The sequence below is a fragment of the Haemaphysalis longicornis genome, unplaced genomic scaffold, assembly GCF_048455015.1.
Source record: "Haemaphysalis longicornis isolate Haplotype H1 unplaced genomic scaffold, Haemaphysalis longicornis Haplotype H1 scaffold_8, whole genome shotgun sequence".
Classification (NCBI taxonomy): domain Eukaryota; kingdom Metazoa; phylum Arthropoda; class Arachnida; order Ixodida; family Ixodidae; genus Haemaphysalis; species Haemaphysalis longicornis.
In genome coordinates, this window is record NW_027526445.1 from 42,556,630 (window position 1) to 42,568,147 (window position 11,518).

General features: G+C 48.4%; 1 protein-coding gene across 1 annotated transcript in view; it reads left to right on the forward strand.

Annotated features, from left to right (window-relative positions):
* The window catches only part of Mage (necdin, MAGE family member), a 49,471-nt gene extending 42,955 nt beyond the window's left edge, over positions 1 to 6,516 (forward strand). The window contains exons 9-10 of the mRNA XM_077681627.1: positions 1,689 to 1,866; positions 5,931 to 6,516. Of these exons, the coding sequence (XP_077537753.1) occupies positions 1,689 to 1,866; positions 5,931 to 6,017 (265 nt within the window). The 3' untranslated portion in view covers positions 6,018 to 6,516. The remainder of the gene's footprint in view (positions 1 to 1,688; positions 1,867 to 5,930) is intronic.
* The last annotated feature ends 5,002 nt before the right edge of the window (positions 6,517 to 11,518 follow it).

Here is an 11,518-nt window from a genome sequence, read left to right on the forward strand (position 1 = left end):
GGGAGATGTCTGCGTTTTGATTTAGTCACTGCAAAGGCTCTGAAAAGCTGCGTTGCCATACGAAGAGCCGGGGTGTGCGAACAAATTCACATTGATGACATTTTCACAGTGAGGAGTGCAAAAATCGAGCAGTGAAAATATTAAGGAAGTTCTTGCCATGAGTTCCATCCCTCGATAGTTTGAGTGGTTTTGCCTATACGCTGCAGGTATTTTTATGTGTTCAGTCGTTCTTGAACATCTTGAGACCACACAAAACTGACGTGGATGCGAGGAGACAATTAGACACACCATAGCGCTGACTTGCAACTGAAGTTTGCTAGAAGCGACGTGCACGCTTAAATTTTAACAACCTAGCTATGATGGGCACACACATCACAAGATATCAAGTAAGATTTGCCGATTTTTCAAGGAAAAATGCCAGTAGCCAACCATATTTACAGCTGGAGCAATGTTTTTTTTTTTGTGCGTGTGTGTGTATATGCCAGTTTGGCATAGTCTTGAGATTTTGAAAGACCACTATGCCAACTACCCCATTGTCGCTGGTGTTTGATAGAAACTGCAAAAAGGGGAAATATAGCTGGTTCAGGGTGCTCTCTACGGCAGTGTTTGCATGTACCGTGTGTAATTTGTCCTTGCACGTGCAAGTGTAAACACATTCTGAATGGCACTGCAGGCAGGCTGCTTCATCTCCTGCCTACACCCCTGTGTCACCTACTAGTCACCTTCTGGTGTACGAATACAGTCCAACCCCGCTACAACGAACTCCGCTTCAACGACATTTCCCCGTCCGCTAGCCATAGAAGTCAATGCAACAAAGTCCTCGCCACAATGAGCCATTTGTCTGGCTCGCTTTCCCTTCAACGAAATCGTTTGCACGTACTGTCAAACTCGTCGTAGTGGGATTCGGCTGTTCAGTGTTTGTGTGTGTAACTGTGCCTGCCATTTCTGCAACCAAAGCGTTATGCCCTTCTCTCTCCCACATCTCAGCCACCAGTACCATGTGTTGCCACAATGCGTTGTGTGTGTGCAGCAGCAGCTTAGGTGATTGTGGTGCGTTGTTGTGCTGCTCCTTTGAGGTGCCTCTAAGATGGTTTGGCCCTAATTGCACACTGTGGAACCTGTTGTCTGCACACCGAGTCAAATGAGGCTTGAGGTTTGAGGTAGATGTGAGCATCAGTTTAATCAGGGTACCGCGTGTTTGGTAACGATGCCGTTGCTTTTAAAAGGAGGTGCCTGTAGTGCAGTGTATGAGTGGGCAGCTGGAGGTACGAAGGATGCTAAAATTTCAGTGGAGAGACAAAGGCGTGCTGTGTGAAGCGAGAGGTAAGGAAATTGTGTGTGTGGCGGGAGCTTGTCTTTGTAGCCATCGTGAAACGGGCTCCTAATGCTACCTGACTGCCATTTCCCATTGCTGGTGGTGCCCTAGAGAGTGGTGTGGAAGGTCAAGGGTGGAGTAGGGTCTTGGGACTGTTTCCCTTCTTCCTGTGGTAGACAGAGGCATGGTGAGGAGGAGTTCAGGGAGGCCTCCTGTCTTACGGTTGCAACTTGAATGCCGTTGGGTCCGCAAAGAGGTGCAGCTGGTTTTCTTGTGCCTGAGGTGGCTCTCCTTGCTTAGTTGCTGCTTTGCGTGAAACGCCCCACCCGATTTGTTCCAACCCCAACTGCAATGGTTCTTCTTCTTTGTCCAGCGTCCGGGATCCGACGTTTGGCTATGCCGAGGAGTGGATCGACGCGGAGCTGGTGAAGAAGCACTACCTGGAGTGCTCGATTGCCCAGGGCACGGACCCTCCGGCCACCCAGTATAGCTGGGGCATGCGAGCCAAGGCGGAGCTGTCCAAGCGCAGGGTGCTCGAGATGGTGTGCGAGGTGAGCGGGAGATTGAATAACGCAGCGCATTTCACGGGCCCGCCTTGAGGAAGCATGTACCGTATAAACCGGAATACAGTGGAATCTCGGTGATACGAATTCGGTTGATACGAATTTCGTTGTGATACGAATTTTCAAAATTCCCCGGCCAAAATGCATTGTACACAATGTAAAAAAATTCGGATGATCCGTTCGCATTTATCACCCGGTACGGGTGATACGAACACGCGAGCCGCGAGCAGATGACTGCGGCGTGGACGGGAGGCGGGAGTGTTTGTGCGGCCGTGTGGCCTTGGTCGCACGCAGGCACAAAATCATTAAGCGTGAACTGCATGGAGCGTTTTCTGTTCACGAAAACGCGCCGCGCAAGCCACAGGCGCACTGACGCCACCGCGAATACCACCCGCATGCGGCGCGCGGCGCGGTAAGCCGCGGCAACATGGCGGCGTCAACGGCTGCGAAGTAGGGCAGGTGGCTCGACCGACCGCTTCTGACCGCTCTTTAAAGAACAAAAGAAGTTGCTTATGAAGTAAGGGAGCTGATGAGTCCGAAAACGACACTGTAAAGCATCGTCCGCGCGGCTAGGGAAAGCGCCTATCAAATATCCGCCACCGTGGTAAGCCTAAACATCTCCGGCGGAGCCAGCGGGCTGTCCGGAGCGCTTTCAAACTGCCGCCATGAAGAGCGTGCCTCCCCGTTGGCGCAAGTCGGCAGGCTCCTCCCACTGCCGCGCGCGTCGCGCGTCATTTTACGAGCGAGGTAAAATCTGACGTGGGGGCGAAATCGTCGACGCGGGCGTCAAAAGAACGCGCGCGCAAACGCTGACGTGCCCGAATGGCATGCGGTTCAGGCTTGAGTTCGTGTGCGCGCGTCGTGTCGGCGATGAGCGCGCGTTCTTTGGACGCCCGCGCTGACGATTCAGCCCGGCAGCCAGGCGCCAGCCTCTGCCTCCGTTACCGCTAACTGCATTGGGAGGAGCCTCACGACTTGCGCCAATAGGGAGACGCGCGCCTCATTGTGATTGCGGCAATTTCGGAGCGCCAGCAGCAGCTGGCTGGGCCACCTCCGCGGTGGATATTTGGCGTAGATGTCATTTTATAGTGCTTCTGCCATACTGTCAGCTCCTTTCCCGCATGAGCAATTTAATTTACACATTGAGCTCCGTTTTAACAAAAGGTTAGAAGCGGTTGCTGAAGCTACCTGCACCTCTTCGCGGCAATAGCCGACTCCGAATTTTCGGGTGATACGAATATTTTTGCCGCCCCTTGAGATTCGTATGACCGAGATTCCACTGTATAGGTCGACCCGGTATATAGGTCGGCGCCCTACCTTGAGGTGGGAAACGTTGACAAAAAAAAATAATTCAGCACAGAAGCGCACACACAATGTCTATACTTATGTTGGACGCCCGTCTGTCACTGCCACTCGCTATGCCTGCCGAAGTCACTCGTCTCTGTCAGAGTCGTCCGAGGATGGCTGCTTCTCACTGTCATCTTCAGTGCCATCGAGCGCGTTGGTGATGGAGCACTTCCTGAACGCTCGTGCAACCATGTCGTCGGGCAGCAACTGCCAAGAGAAAGACACCCAGCTTGACACGGTCGCGAGGGATGGTCTCCGCAGCCGGCCCGTAGGTGCCTTTTCGTTGTCGCCGGCTATCCACTCATTGTACAGTTTGCGGAGCCGGTCCGCAAATGGCCTCCGCTGTATCTGGCAGCGGTCGTGAGCGAAGTTCCCTAATGAAGTCCGCCACTTTGTTCTCCAACTCTGGGTGCACCGCTTGACGTCCACGGAACAATCTGTTTTGGGGGTTGCACGTGCACAGCTTGGCTTTCTGGCTCTGCCAGTGCCGCACACTTTTCTCCGAAACGCCAAACTGACATTGCGCCGCCATATTCCCATTCTGCTCGGTGAACTCAATCGCCTTTAGCTTGAACGCAGGGGTGAACTGGCGTCGACTTCCGCTGCGCATCTCGGAGCAGACACGTTTAGAAATGCATGCACGCACACACAGAAGACGCATAAAAGAGTAAAAACTAGAGAACAGCAAAAATCAAATAAAGGCCTCATAGTGCGAGAGAGCAGTCCGACACAAAGGGTGACAGCGATGGACTAGTTTTGCACATTGTTGTTAGACAACAATTTACATTCTGCCAATGACGGCTATACAAGACAAGGGGTGACTTTTGTGCGGATTTTTTTGGAAAAAAACTCGACCTATATACCGGTTAATACGTGTGCATGGGGGGGAAAATAAGTGGTTTCTTTTTTTCTCGTGGCTTTCCTATTGTGACTGGAGCCTCAGCAGTCCCCAGCAAGGACTGTAATTACAGTCAAACGTCGTTACAAGAGGCACTCAAGGGACCCGGAAAATGCGTCTTTTGTAACAGGGTGTCTACCAACCTGGAAAACAGGGAAAACGGGGAATCCTCAGGGATTTTGAATAGTCTGGAAAAACTCAGGGAAAACTCATGGAATTTGTCAGGAAAAATTAGCTGTACTTTATAAAGGAAGCGAAATTCACTGTAATGCTGGCTCCAGTAACAGAAAGTCAAAAGTGGACAGCCCTCCGGAGCTGTCGCTGATGATGCCGTCTGGATTTACTGGTTCCAGTGGGAACTAGCTTCATACAGCTTAGCTTGCAAGTCGTCACCTCCCCCCTCCGACCTCCTGTATGCTCCCCTTGTGTTCTGGCATGTTTCCCACGCTCCTGAAAGGTGAAAGAAAATTTCGTGTGTCACGATAGCTTGTGCCAGCGTAAGGGACTCTACAGAAGTAGGGGCAGTAGTAGCTTTCAATCCTATGCTGGAACACCTGGCACCATCTACTGTGGTTTCTAGTTGGTCGACGCACGTTGCGAATCTGAGTTGTCAATCTGGCGTTATAATAAAAACACATCTCTTAATTTTCAACTCTAAAGGTTCACAGCTGTGTTCAAAATACGTCTTAAGTATTGAATATAGACATGGTACCCCGTTTGAAGAGGTCCTTTTAACTGCAAGCTGGCACTATATTCCACTGCATAGAAACACTGAGCATGTTTCTGCTCCGCAGCTTTCGCTGCGCACCAAAAGAACTTTACGTGGAGTCACCATAGCGCGGTGTCTTCCCTCTTATCCTGCGCAGTGCTTTGATGCTAGAAGTATGGCGGTGTTTAAGGGCACCTAACGTGATGGTGTTTGAGATGCAGGTGTCCCTCATCCAAACATTATTCCTCCTTTGCATGCTGAGAGGTTGTGTGCATATTTGAGAGCACCCAACTTTCAATCAGTGTCACCTCTATAGCTATATACAGTAGTCCTTCGTTAGCTTGAACCTCGACCTCAAAACATTTTTTCGGGGCACCACAGATATCTCGAAATGGTGACAGAGAGCACAGAAGGAAAAGTCTGCGACAGGCAACTGATTAGGTCTCCGTTCGAATGCTTAGTTCCCACTTTGCGCCGAATGCAGTTGCGGATGAAAAGTTTACACGGAGTGCAGGCCGTACAAGGCCGATGTCGTCCCCATTACTGGAATGCTGTTCGGCGCCTACATGATTGAGGTGGCTGTGGAAGATGCAGCTGATCATGAGGAGAAAGAGAAGTCTCGACAAGTGCCTACAACAACAGAATCAACAAACATGGTGCACCAGCTTCACAACAAGGTAGAATGTAGCGGTGGTGACCAGCAGTTGATGCAATGCGTTGAGCAGCTCAAGAACACTTTCCTGGGACCAGATGTGGACACAATACAAACGACCATCACGCAGTTCGCTCATCTGCAATAATCAAAACTTTTTTTTTCCCGCAACCTATTTTGCCTTTCTTACAAAAGGTCCCCTGTGCAGTGGAGCTTTTGTTAACAGCACTAGCCCTCATATCAGTGACCTGACCACAAATTTTCGGCATTTTGCTTAAATTAACTCGAAACTCTGCTTATATTAAAATTTTCAGGGGATTTTACCAACTCTGCTTGTCTTGATATTTTCAGGGGATTTCACAACTTCGATTTATCGAGGGATTGTTGTATATTAACATCAACAAATGTTCAAACAATACTTACAATGTGTTGTTTATGTTATGCAGATCCTGGGCACAGGTACCAAGCCGGAGCAGTGGGTGTCTGTCTACGACGACGTCGTCCGTTCAGAACAAGCCATGCAAGGGAACTGATGGAATGGAAGCACTGCTTCTTTCATGCTGCCTGTTCATTTACATCTTTGCTATGTGATTGGTTACTACTGTGTGGCACATGTAGGAAGAACTGTGTTTGTATGGTTCTTGGAATGAGTCAACATTGTTATTTGTGTGAGAAGGTTGTAGCTTCAGGGAGGGGAGAGGGGTCAAGTTTATATAACTAGTCTGTCTGGCAACTTTCATCATCCCATTTCAGATAGTTCTTGTGTGTCTGTGGCTGACAATGCAGTCTTTTGTTCACCAGACATTTTCTACTTGATGATGAAGTTTTACTTCTTCAGATTAATTCAACCTGCTATACAGTTGTGCAACTGCTGGCTAGTTGTCTGTAGGAATTGAAAGAGTTTTGCTGACATTGTATAATTGCGTGTAAATAAAATGCAGCCAACACATGACAGAACTGACTGCACGTGTGAACCTGTTGTGCAAAAGTTGCAAACAAACCTACACACCCCACCTCCATTCCGCTCCCACCTTGAAGCCAGAATGCTGGAGGCTGGGCATTGACGATGGCCCTTATGAAGCCCAAGATTGCGCACTCAATATTAAAGGCCAATTTTGTGTGCGCAGGAAAATGTAATCAGTTTGCAAGCCCAGTGTGTTTTGTGCTGACAATTTCAAAGTGCTTGTTTATCAGGGCACTTGTAAATACTCATGTACAGTGTTTTCAAACATAAAACTCCAACAGGTGCTTCCACTTCAGGCTTTCTCTAATCTTTTGTATGCATAAGGAAAAGTGCGTTAGTTTTGATCACTACATAAAAAGAGTTGTAATACTGCGCTCGGGAAAGCAAGGCCACTAGGTGCTTGAGATTTTCTTTGCATATGTTCACTGGCACTATGGTGACAGCAGAGGAGAAACGAGGCTGTTTCTTTTCGTGGTGACGGATGGCATTAAAGGGACCCTGCAACACTCTTTGAGCAGTGCAAGTAAACCTGCGCGACGTTTAGATTACACTGCCGGGAATACCTGAGCCAAATATTACACCTGCACGTGAAGCGGTGAGTGCGCAAATCGATGTGAAAGACGCAGAAAAACCAACCGCTCTCTCTTCAGTTGTCCTCATTATGCAACCCCTGGCATGGCCTAAGGGACGTCACAAAGGCCATGGCTGCCCGATCGGCTGTCACTGGTCAACTTCGCTGCTAGATTCTTCCATTTCCGTTGTCGTCATCGCTGTGTACGAATCTCTTCTATGCCTGAACCTGTAGGCACAGTTTTGCCGTTTCTTTTGTGTTTTGAGTGCGCTCGGAGTTTGAGTGATGAGCTCAATACTTCCCTTTCAACGGGACCACTCGACTACAAACTTTTATTGCTTCAAAAACGCCCTACCAGCCTGAGCACGCACTTGCGAGCAGGCACCCATGCCTGCTTTTTTGTGGCACCAGACCGGAAATAGGCCCCTCCGCGTTGCAGAGAAAAGGAGAAAACTACCCGGCATGTGATATAACGAAGGCCGCCGAAGAGAACGCCGCGAGCCGCCCCCCTCTCCGGGAGAGAGCGCGCAACTTTCGTCGCGTTGTCCGCGGTCGAGTTGAGAGGGAACGATTATGCGCGATTTCTCATCGCGCATTGTTTCGTTAATTGTGAACGGATTTTCATAATTCTTGCGGGAGGAGATTTCTGGGACAATAGACTTTATCCCAAAATACATTACTAGTAGTCGATGGCAAGTGTTGCAGGGTCCCTTTAAGGGGGGACGCTGCCCTTAAAACAGCCTCCTTTAATTGTTAAGTAAGCTCTGTTAAACCTGTCAGTCTTGCAGCTTTTTTTCCCTCTGATTTCAAATATGGCATCCTTTTTTGATTCATTCAATTCATTACCAAGATAATTAGAGATAATTAACCATTTTTGGAGGAACAGTAGACAAAACAGTGTTGGTCATAAAACTGTACTCTTGACATTTTACAATACGGCGAACCTTGGTTAGTGCAATAAGAGAATCGGTTTTTTGGTGTACCACTTGGAACTAATTTTACAGCTCAATAAACCTTGGTGGCACCAGTGCCGAGGAACCATTTTGAATGCCCATTTCAAGCACGCAAGCTTAATGAGCTGTAAAATTAATTCCAAGCAATGCATAAAAAAATTGCTTTGATTATTGCATTCACCAGGGTTCACGGTATGGGAAAATATAAACATCACAGTTTTATGACAGACACTGTTTTTTTTATTGCTCCTCCAAAAATGGCTAATTATCTCTAATTATCTTGGTAAATAAATGACTTAGTCAAAAAATTGCATATTTTAGATCAGTGGGAGAAAAAAAAGTAGCAACACTGACAAGTTCCACAGAGTTTACGTAACAAGTAAAAGAAATTGTTTTAAGAGCCATGTACCTCCTTAAGCGTATCAGTGTGCCATGGCCAGGCTGCACTGCACAATGGGAATAAACTAGTGCGACCATCTAAGTTCTAGTGCCATGGTTTTGTCAAAATGGCATGTTTTCACATCCGCACTGAAGTGCCCAAAAGTGGAGAAAGCTACAGCACCTTTTCACACTTATCTAGCTGGTACCCTAATAGTACTGGACATGTGTGTACCTTTCTGCAGTGAGTAAAGCAGCAGTAAATATTTGTAACACTCCCACCTGCTCACTGGATCGCCAAGACCCATGTGCAGTGGGTGTGGAGAGGTCCTATCCGTAATGCACATGCTCATCCAATGCAAGGCACTTGACACAACACGACGCAAACACTTCCTACAACTATACAGACTACACATCCGTTACACCCATTATACTTTTTAGGAGACGAGCCCATGTTTTTAAGCAAGCGCGGCTTTGAGTTTCTCACTGGTGTCAAATTTTTACATCTCATTTCTTATCATGCATCATGACAACCTGGCCCTTTACACCAGTCATCTTCACTGACTTTTGTTTAATTTTACATTTACTTTTACTGAAGTTTTTTTAGTAGTCATATCACTCAAATGAACAACTATCCTTTTGTGCCCTTTGCCCTCAGTTGCTCTTGAGCCTGTAAATATTCGTCCGCATTGATGGATACCACATTGTTTTGTTGCTATTTACACTTTTCCAGCTGTATAGATTGCATATGGAGCAATGGACCTTTTTCCAGTAGCAGCTGCCACGAGAAACTGAAAGCTCAGGGCAGGATCTGCCCCTTATGATTTCGCCATCTGAAAGCTTGGGCACGAAACAGCCTCAATGCTCAATCTCCCCCCCCCCTCCACCCGTCATTTGTTCCTTTCACATGAAAGCCATGAAAGCTGGTGCACATTCCACGGACTAATCCGCAGTGAATGAAGTGCCGTTTTCTTTCCCTTTTTTTTGTCTTTGTTGCTCCCTTGCTGGTAGCCATGCTTCAGAAGCAGCTCATTGTGAGATGTCGAAAAAGCAGGCATAAGGAAGTGCAGCGCAAAGAAGTGGTCACTGCTCTTGAAGCAGCAAGGTGAGATTGTGCCGTGTTTTCGTGTTTCCCAGGGGGTCCCTGGGGAACTGTCGAACTGGCAGGTCATCTTTGGAAAGAGGTCTATTGAACGGGCGGCGCAGGCTAAGCCATGGCCTCCTCTGTGCTTTCTGTGCCTGTCAAGCCATGGGGAAAGCAACAGGAGTGCGCCGTTGCCAGAGTTGCAAGCCAATGCTTTTGCAGGGGGTCCCACTGCCGTGGGATTCTGGTGGTAGCTATAAAAGTGCGGCGCACTGGGCGGCTCAGCCTGGGCCACACATGGCAGTGAGTGACTGTTCTTAGTTAAGCAGTCAGCCCTGGTCGTGGGGGTGCTTGATTCTATAGGCGAGGAAACCGCCACAAAGATATATCATGGCACCAACTATGATCCTATGATTACCGCTCACAAAGCTCACTGTGTGTAATCCAGCCTATTCTGCTGTAGCTGCCACATGGTGAATGAACTTCTATAGCTGGATTCGACTTGGTCCTTTGGTAAACAACAAATATTGAAACCTGATTTCTGTAAAATATGCGTTGTACATAAATAAGGAAGTGCAGTGAAGAATTTACTGGTTCAGACTCGCTTCCAGCTTCATTTGTTACGCCGCAGCCCGTGCCAATGTGTCCTGCTGCTTGCAGTGCTGCAGCTTCAGCTTGATTTGCATCTTGTCCACATATGTGAGCACACAAGATGCTGGTGGGCCTGACAGTTTCCGAAGGTTGTCTTTCAGTTGGGCCGGTATTGAATGGTTTGCACCAGTCTCTCCTGAGCTGCCGCATAGAGAGTGGTGGTCGGTGTCTGCTCGTGTACATGTTGTGTTGACACAGAACAATTTTCCTTTCCAGTTTTTCCCAAGCTCTGTAGCACTCCATGCAATGTAGGCATCTTAGAAAAAATTATGCTCGAATTCGCCACTACGATAAATCTATCATGACACAGAGCTTCATTTACTTGTCATAATTAGTTCGCAAGGGAGTTGTAAACGTTATGAAATTACCACCTGCTGTCGAGATAGGGAGTGTGGTCAGAGGAAATGGTAGTAACTCTCATTTTGTAAGAACTGTCCCCAAAGAAACTGTATGACAATTGCCCACTACAGCTACAACAATACCCGTGCCACACGTACACGAAAAATGACATTAAGTGTTTAAGGCCTTCAGATAACAAATGTACGTCATTAATTGGGCGGGCCGTGCTACACGCGAAAATGCAAAGGCAATAAATGGGTTAGGCATGATGGTGTTCATGACCAAAAAGATAAATTCACCCATATTTTAGAAGTTTTTAACGTAGAGAAAAACGCCTTAAAAGGGTTAGAACTGTTTTTTTTTTGCGAAAAAAAATTATGAGAAATAGTGTTTTCTTAAAAACGGCGTGAGCCGTTTCTAAAAGTGGTTTCAGCATGCCGTCGCCGGCCAGTGATATGCAAATCCGAAAAATTTAACACGAAGAGTGTAAGGTCCACTCATGAGATTAGCGGCCAGGCGCCCGGGCTGCGCGTGGGAACCCGCCGCCCTGTCTGGCGTCGTACAGCACTGCTAACACTGCAGAGCAGTCGACGCTAATTCGGCACGGCGCGCACGGGAGACGGATCGTCTGGCCCTCCGCATACCTCAGGGTTAATCCCCCATTGAGAAAGCAAACGGTACCGCCGAATTCCAGGAACGTCGGCTCGACGCGCGGAGGTGGGGGGATTACCCGCGTCTCCATTGTTGTCGCGCCCTGGTCAGCATGACGCACTGCCGCCGTCTTTCGCTTTCACCCCGCGGGGTCGCCCGAACTTGCTCGTCTGCGAGCGTGCCGTTGACCCGAAGATAGCGGCGCCTCATTGAATATTCCGTGACGTGCTGAGTGACAGCTGTCTACGTGAATTCGGGCACTCCCATACGCGTGTACGAACGCTACAGGGGCGTTCCCGAGAGAGGGTGATCTCGAGGTTTTATAAGGCCGAACTTGGCCGTTGGAAATCGTTCTTGTCTGAGCGCTGAGCTGGTAGTTCCCGGCGGGACCGTTAACGCTAGGTTGGCAGTTGTGAGCCCCCTAGTCGAGGTTAAGATCGCGT